This window comes from Panthera leo, chromosome C1, assembly GCF_018350215.1.
Source record: "Panthera leo isolate Ple1 chromosome C1, P.leo_Ple1_pat1.1, whole genome shotgun sequence".
In the NCBI taxonomy this organism is placed as follows: Eukaryota; Metazoa; Chordata; class Mammalia; order Carnivora; family Felidae; genus Panthera; species Panthera leo.
In genome coordinates this window covers 54,476,712-54,485,553 of record NC_056686.1, presented here as the reverse complement: position 1 = coordinate 54,485,553, position 8,842 = coordinate 54,476,712, and the positions used below count along the sequence as shown (strand labels likewise).

The window sequence follows — 8,842 nt, the reverse complement described above, 5'->3', positions numbered from 1 at the left end:
CATTCCTGCTTAATGGCAGGCAAGAGGCTTTCAAAGTCAGTAGTTTGGGAACACTCAGAAGAACCACCTGCGAGCAAATGTAGTGTTACTGCTTAAACCAAAGCCACAATTATAGTAGAACCCAGTTATAACCCAATTCATGCATACACAGATTTGGATAGAACATGGGTGAAACCTACATCCCATTGCCCCCTACCCCTATCAAACTATACAAAAGTAAAAGCTCAGTATAAACCATTTAGTATCTAATGTGAGAATCCTGTTTCCAAAACTGGTTCACAAAGGGGTTGTGCAGTATTAGCAACTCAGATGGGGAAGAGGGCAGACCTTCTGAATAAAAGCCCACGAATGTCCTCACTGGGGAAGGGGTCGTATGTCTCTCTTAAGCGATGTCCAGGTTATATAATACACAATACAAAAACGTGACAAGAAAAGTCGCAACTCTTAGGCAGAGTTTTCTACACAAATGTAACACCACCATTGGCAGGCAATGTTAGATATATAAATTAATAACTTACAAAACATTACATTATATACATTAAGTAATAAATATACTGTTATAAACAGAAATGGAGGTGTTAGCGCAGAAGGCAGTGCAAGAGAAAGACGGCAGCATCCAATTGAAAACAGGGTAACTGGGTGGAGACTGATGGGGGGAGGGGATAGGATGGGGACCGTGCAGCACCCAGCGGCCCAGGGGTTCAGGACACAACACGGTGCGCTGCCTAACGGAGCTGAATTTTACACGGACTGTTACTGTGAACAACACAATTACCCTTTCCTACCTCTTAGTTTGCTCACTTTATTCTGTTTGCAGCACAAGAAGTGAAGTTCTAAGAGGAGAAAAAATACTGCTGTAAGCAGGCAAACAGAGATAAGTTATACGGGCAACCGTCAAGCTGAATGGGACAATAAGGGAAGGAAGTAGAATGTGGTTAGAAGCGTGTCCTTTCTATTTGCAAAAGTAACTGTAGGAAAGTGAAAGATATTGCCCAAGAAAGAAGGAAGACCATTTGCTTTCCTTTTTTTTTTTTTTCCCAGAAAGAGTCAAAAAAGTTTATGTCCACTTTGAACGCTTATCTGTGTAGAAGTTGATACTAAACCCTAGGTATTCAACAGGCATTTTAAAGACGTGAAAATGTTTTACAAAAAAGGCACACAGGTTGGCAGACAAGGGGACAGGTGAGCAGATTTATAAATGAAGTTATTAATCAGTCAGTTCAGTCACTAGAGGGGACAGATTCCCAAAACTTAGTGCAGAAAAATCTCTCAGTTTTGTGTCTTCTATTTTCAAGCCATTTACTCAGGATCTGATCTTGGCCTCCAGTACCAGATAAAGCTTCAGCTCTCCACTAAGCTTGCAGGCAAGGCAAGTCAGCCGTGGAATTTTCTGAACTGCTATCTGCTTCATGGTCTCTCGTTCTGGCTCCAAACTCAAGTAACTGGAAAGGCCACATGGCCCTTGTCCCGTGCAGGCCCAGGCCCCCGTGATGGGCTGGCCCTACCATACAGCTGGCATGCTTGTCAAAGGTGGAATGTTCATCTCCACACGGAGAAGGCAATTATGTGTCGATGGGGGACTTGTCTTCTGTCACAATGTCTACATCAGTCCCTCCTAGTGAATCCCTATGTTCAGGATCGATCACGCAAAGTGTCTTTGTGCTGCTGAAATAGTCGTGACCCTCTCCCTCTTTTTCAGGGCCTTCGGAATCCTCCTCTTCAAGGGTCAGTTCAAACTGAAACTTCTCCATCAGACCCTGACAGTCTCTGTTCTGCTCGTCCAGTGGTGGGGAGGGACTCTGCGGTATCATGCTCTGATACCAGTTTCTATTATCTTCTAACGTATCCAGAATGTCCTGGGCATCAGGCTGCACCAGATCTGCCCACGTCTCCCAGAGTGGATGGACAATGTAGTCAATGAAACCAACCTGGAAGAAAACAAAGTTACACCCCAGTTATTGTGATGGACTCTTGAAAACCTAACAAACTATCCTGGTTTCTAGGTAAAGAAAGAGCCACAACAACCCAAGGGGGATCAATAATAATGGATTCTGTATTTCAGTATATACTACATGATACACCCTCCCCTGGATCTAATATCCAAGTTATCGCTCTTAAGTCCACAGAGGAAGTACTGTTACCCGCAGTTTACAAAGGAGGAAACTAACACTCATTGAGATGAAATATCTTGTCAGAGATCACAGAGCCTGGAGGAGCTGGAACTTAGCTTCAGCAGTGGAGCTGGAACTTAGGCCCAGTTTTGTCTGATCCCAGAGCCTGTGTTTGTCTCACTGTAACTGACTACTTTTCCTTTCACGTGTGCCAGATAAGAAGTCTGGATGTAACCCTGACTGGGAATGACTTTGTCACTACTTGGATTCTGTGAGTCATTCCACAAAGAAGGAAGCTCCAGGTCTAATGAGTTCTGACTCGACATTCTTTTCCTGATAAATTTAAAATATGCCGCTATTCCAAAAGGAAGGGGAGACAGCCCCTGACTACTCTGAAATTTCTCAGAGTGGAAGGCTCTTGTTTGTAGACGAGTATGGTAAAACATCTGAAGATACTTCAAGACCCTAAACAAACAAAGATCCCCTCTGTGGACATGTCTGCAATTGTCTTAGATCCCACAGGGTATAGTCACTTCCATCAGGAGAAAGGAGGGAAAATAAAAACAATTAAGCAGTTCCTTTGCTAGTGTTCCTGTGAATAAATATGAGGCTATGGCTCTGTTATGGTTTACACAGGGGCTATGCATCCTGCATGAGCTGGCTCAGTGGCCTTATGCTGACCTCTCCATTGTCGGACAAACAGGAAACACTGGGGGTGGGGGCAGGTTGTGAGAAAGAATAGGCACAAGTTGAATGAGGGAATGGAATTCCCCTGTCCTGGTCTGGGGAACTGGAGAGATGCTGGGTCCAGATTCCGAGGTAAATGAGCAAGAGCAACTTCTACGTGCCCATGGGACACGATATAGCTATCTTTCCACACTATTGGAAACCTTTCCTTTAACAGCATTCTGTTTTTTGGCAAATCATCTCATAGATCAAAGTTCCTATGTGACTCTTTTGTATCTATATGTACCTATTATTTATATCTATCAACCTTTATTTATCTATCTATCTATCTATCTATCTACCTATCTATCATTATCTATCATCTATCTATCGACCTATCTATCTCCTCCTCCTCCCTGGTGCTTCCCTAATCTTAACATAACTCACACCAAAGTTGGGACATCTCTGATCTGCATTAGTTACGTGAACTTGTGTGCAGATGATTCAGTTATTTCTCTTGCTTCCACTCACTCCCTTTTCCTCCCTTTTACTTCATTATGTGTATTTAATGAATTTTAGAGACTATTTTCAAGGTGTTTTCCAGGGACCTGAAAAAATAAGCTCAAGGCAATGGAGAAAATGGAATCAGCTAAATGCAGTGCGGTCATTTCCTTTCTTCATTTGTTTTGCTTCTGCTAAATGATTGCCACTTTTTTTGAAAGCTAGCCTCTAGCCACTTATTTCCTAGGCCCTGGGTCGGAGAGAGCTCTACAAATCCCAAGAGCACCTAGTCAAGGGCTTTATTGCCAGACTACTCAGACAATGCTTGCTAGAGCTCATCTGCGGGAAACACCAGAGTGGGCCTTGATGTCATGGCAACAGGGAGACCTGTCTACAGTGATGGAGAGTAAAGAGTTCTGGGCGGAGGGTAGCTGGGTCACTAAAGAGCTGGTGAAATGAGCCAGGGGACAGCTTCTCCACCTGATACACTGGGAAAATAGCTGCTCTATCTCACAAAGCTGTTTGGAGGTTCAAATAGGACCACGTAGGGGGAAATGTGTAGAAAATCACATAGAACACCATAAAAATATAAAACACCACTGTTGATAATAAACAGGCATTATTCTAGTTAATTAACTCATTATTCTAATTAAGGCTTTAGGGGATTTGAGTTGGCCCTGATAAGTTAATATTATCGTGCATTTTTAGAGTATATTAGCCTTTTAGAGCATGTTAAACTCATTTGACTGGGTTTCTTTAAGAAACAGCAAAATAATAATTACAAGGGAACTCTGCATCGATATTACAAGTATGTGTAAATTGGGGGGTGGCAGATAGTGGGGAAAGAGGATACACACTAACAAAAAGCCCTCCTAATGTTTTTGTGACAAAGACCTTGAATAGCCTATAGACCCATTCTCAAACATGACTACCTTGCTCAGGTCATTTGTTGCTCTGAAAAACACAACATTTCAGCAGGTCCTGAAGCCTTTGTGGGGATATCGATACTTCTGGTGCTATACACTCTGCAGCTAGAGGTATCTGAGGCATTTCTGCATCCTCTAGACTCCAGCATATTGTCCCTAGTCCTCAGCACATAGGGAATCTGTAGCTCTGGACACGATCAGAAGATGTCAACATGTTCTCAGATGTGGAGAAGCAACCTTGGAAGGGGACACAGGACAGGGCGTCGACTGTGAGGTAGAAGAGGTGTGTAGAATGAAATCCACACTTGACAGTGCACTTGATTATGGAGGGGCAGCAGACCCAGGGTGGGGGAAGCAAGGATGAAGGGTAGAGCTCTTAGATAAGGACAGGGGCAAGAGAAATCTGGAGAGATGGGTGTGGGGAGGTAGTAGCTCTGAGTAGCTCTGAGTTCAGGTCATAGACAACTCCCTAAACTGCTTGAGGATACACAGACCACACTTTGACGGGTTTCTGAGGACTGCTTTGTTTCCACCCTGTGAAACTGAGTATAATGGAGAAGGCAAATGAGTCACGAGTAAAATGGAACTAAATGGGTAGTTGCTTCCTTATAGCTTCAGGAATTTGATAGAACCTTCCAGTTCTACAACCTGCAGAGCTCACAGAAACTTCGAAAATTGCATATTAGATACCTGGGATTTTTCCACAGAAGCTGTGTGCTTATCACACATTGGGCTGATCTCCATTCCCCTCTCCCGCTCTTTGTCTCCCTGCTGGAAGAACTCCTCCATGATGCGGTCTGTCCACTGCCGATATAATTCCAAGGACTTGGTGGGGTTGCTTAGGTCTGCACAGTGTACCATGTTGCGAAGGACCTGAAATCATCAAGTTTTAGAAATCCCAGAAAATCAGGTGTAAATACTACCAGAACATCTCGTTCCTCTTGTACGAGCACACTTGGTACCCAACCCAAGAACACTGTAGTTGCCTTATAATTGTGGTGAGTACACCAAAAAAGCAGTCCTACAATGGTGCTGGCCAGACTTGGTTATTTACCATCACAGGAGTCCCGAAAGGGAAAATGTGTGTCTTCTCAGACTGATAGTCATTGAATGTAAAAACTGGAAGGGACATTAGAGGTCAAATGCTGCCATCATTTCCCTTCCCCAGTTTGGAAAAAATGCGAAGAATTACTCAAAAGTAGATGTCTTCATATTTTCCACTTGTGGAAAGAGACCAGCTGATGGCAGTTTGTATAATCAAAACAGACCTAACAATCTTCAAGTCAATGGGATTTATATCCAAACACGAGCTTTTGGGCCCAGCAGTCACGTATCCCCTATTACAAATGAATTTTGCCATTTATTTTTAGAACTAAGAAATTCAATAAATAGCGTTATGTTTTTCTTCATAAATTAGAGGATACGCTTGAATGTCCATTTTCCTTGTTCTTAAAGTAAGTCCAAGTTGCAATAATAACCAGATATGCGACTAACTGAATGGACGTTTGGTTTCATTTTTTAATTGTTCAATTTAGTTTGGTTTGGCTTTGTGTTAAATCAAAGGCTTTCATCAAATACCTGTATACGATCCGTGTAGTTGTCCAGGAGAAGAACACCTGAACTTGTAACTTTCTTTGTTTCCACCATTGTTTTCAGGTCTGCCAGCAGGCTCATATGTTTGGACATATCAGTTGCTAACACCTAGGGTAGAAATAAAATGAAACTCTCAATAAACTCAGTTCATGGAAGAGAATGGAGTTTCTTGTCCTTGGCAGGGAAAGGTAAGTGAGGGATGTAGAAAGGAAGTCTTACCATGTCGATAACCATTTTCCTGAGTGTCTGGCGTTGCTTCTTGGTGAGATTCTGGAAGATATCACAGTGTTCTTCTTGCAGCAGTTTGAAACCCACGGCAAGGTGATGGTTTTCCAACACAGATTCATCATTATACATCAAAGCAAGTTCTGAATCTAATAAACAAGGAAAAAGGATGACTTAAGAACAAAGGGGTATAATTCCAATGTTGGCATTACTTCAGCGTGAAATCAGATTTAGTTCTCTCCAAGTGTTAGGAACCAAGATTCACATGTCATTTCTCATCAGAGACACAGTTTCCTCCTCCAAAAGGTAGTAGCCTATTCCCAAGCAAATCATGCTTGTCATAGATATTGGTGCATAAGCTTTCTCTTTGACTAAAATTCATGGTATTTTAAAATTCTTTTTCTCCTCTTCACTCCAGATGAAGAATTCAACATTAGGTAAGGGCATATTTTTATCTCAGTTTGTAGTTTCCTTTATGTCTTCACACACTTTTTTGCTTTGGAAAAGAATAAACTTAATGCTATCAAACTTTATCAAATGCATTAGGATTTTCAAACTATCTCACTTTCTTGTAGGTTCCGCAGTTCTGTCAATTGTGAGTTTTTGATTTTCAAAGATGTTAATAGTGTGAGTGTGGAATTTTGTTTTATCCAAATAACTTAGCTTTTTTGGAACTTTCTACAAACATGGTAACAAAACATTAATAATTTTCAAGAACAATTTTGATGTCAGATTTTCTGTCCTCTGGCCCTATATCTCAGAAATGGCAAGATCTGCATACCTAAACTATAGCTTCCAGCCTGCCTTTCATGCAGAAGAGTCATAGACATCTTTCATTAGGCAGAGACATGGTCTGCACTGGAGAATATGGTCAACAAATTCTGAAAGGAACATTTTCTCTTAATAAATAATAATAGCCAAGTGATGGCAATAGGTTCCTAATTGCAGATGTGGTCACTCATATACCATTGCTTTAACTGTGTGCTTTGCCTGACAGTCTCAGAATGGACGGTAGGACATATGAGGTCATTTTAGCATTTCTGCCCTGTTCACCCTGTGATCAATCCCAGATCTGCAAACTGGTTTTGTGGGCTCTAGTGTTGTAGGTGGCTGTAACAGAAATACCACTTTTCTGTGTGAAGCTAACTGGCCCGTATATGGTTTGATTTGTGACACCACATTATGTCAGCTGATACAATCCAGCAGCCAGGTAGTTGCCCAAAGTTTATATTCTTTCAGTAGAAAAACAAGGTTAAATAAAGAATCTACCCTACACCTAGATTATACAGATATTCTGATAAAGTAGGACAGAGACTCTTACATAGTAAGTAGCTCAAACATTCCTATAAAACCATCAACACTTGATGTTAATTATGACCACAACTAGATAACCAATATTCTCAGAAGAAAAAGTACTTGCATTTTTAGCATTTAGAAACAGTGCGCTAGCTGAGAAAATTCATGGATTTTATTTTTTAGGATTTATTTATTTATTTTGAGAGAGGGTTCAAGCATGAGCAGGGGAGGGGCAGAGAGAGAGGGAGAGAGAATCCCAAGCAGGCACTGCACTGTCAGCACAGAGCCCTACATGGGGCTCGATCTCATGAACCGTGAGATCATGACCTGAGCTGAAATCAAGAGTTGGACACTTAACTGACCAATCCACCCAAGTGCCCCAAATTCATGGATTTTCACTGCCATGGATACTAAGTATTTTCAGCATGACAAAAGCACTGAGTACAGCTTGAGGTCCTAAGGCTGGACCAGCCTTAAATGTCACTGGGGTAATCTTCACTACTACAAACCAAGCATTCCAGTGCTTCCTTTTAGTTTTATTTCTGTTTAGAGGTTCCCATGCTCAGACACAATATTTGGGCCTGCTTCCTCAGTAGAGAGGGACGCTAGTGGGTCACCATATTCTATGTGAGAGCCCTGCATAACACTGAAAATCATTATCACATTATCCCCAAGCCTTTCCTTGTCCTTACTGAATAATTCCACATCTGTTACTCTTTCCTCACATATTATATTTTCCAAATGTTGAGTACTTTTTATGGCTCCCCTCTGACCCTTTCCAAGTTCTCCACGCAGCTCAAATATTGTGTTGCCGGACTGGACACAGTACCCAGGAAAGGTCTGACTGGCTTGAGTGGAATGGAGGATCACCTCATTATTACCCTTATTGTCATCCATAATGAAAACATTAGGGGGAAAAATGAAGCAATGAATCATACAATCATCTCAAGTGACTGTTCTAGTAGTGAACTCACTTGTGTTGATGAGAAACTGGTTGGAGACTCCAGGGTGATCAACATCATGGATAGCAGCTGCAAAAATGGCGGCCAGAATTTCCAAATCTGTGAAGACAGCCTGCAGAGCGAAACGAGCACATTTAACTCTGTATCCCATTGGCCTGTATCCTGCTTATTCAGCTTCATATTAAAGTATGCATTTCACTCTTGCTGGGAGGACTGTCTGCTGATTTATGTAATGTCTCAATACATTAAATAAATGTAGATTCTATCCATCATCATGTGAAAGGAAAAATGGCTGAAGCCCATACCCACATCAAGCCTGTAGGAAGGCCTTAGCACCATGCTTCAGATGGGGTCTGATGTTTGTTTCTTGGATAAGTGGTAGGGCAGAATGGCGCTTATGTAACACAAGCACACAGAAGTCAAAGAAGCAAGTCAGACTGGCTCTGCTCTGACATATAACAACCTTCATATTTTTAGGCTCAGTAACTTACAGAAGAAAGGCTAAATTCTAAGCTCATAAGATTGGCAATAAGTTATTTCCCAAAGCTAAATTTGTAGTGAG

At 41.7% G+C, this 8,842-nt stretch overlaps 1 protein-coding gene across 4 annotated transcripts in view; it reads right to left on the bottom strand.

Annotated features, from left to right (window-relative positions):
• Nucleotides 1-435: 435 nt before the first annotated feature.
• Nucleotides 436-8,842, bottom strand: part of PDE4B (phosphodiesterase 4B) — a 435,709-nt gene continuing 427,302 nt past the window's right edge. For all 4 annotated transcript variants that reach the window (XM_042952042.1, XM_042952043.1, XM_042952045.1 and 1 more), the window contains 5 exons: nucleotides 8,293-8,392; nucleotides 6,017-6,171; nucleotides 5,783-5,905; nucleotides 4,895-5,077; nucleotides 436-1,928 (listed from right to left, as the gene is read on the bottom strand). In XM_042952042.1, the coding sequence (XP_042807976.1) occupies nucleotides 1,563-1,928; nucleotides 4,895-5,077; nucleotides 5,783-5,905; nucleotides 6,017-6,171; nucleotides 8,293-8,392 (927 nt within the window). In that variant the 3' untranslated portion in view covers nucleotides 436-1,562. The remainder of the gene's footprint in view (nucleotides 1,929-4,894; nucleotides 5,078-5,782; nucleotides 5,906-6,016; nucleotides 6,172-8,292; nucleotides 8,393-8,842) is intronic.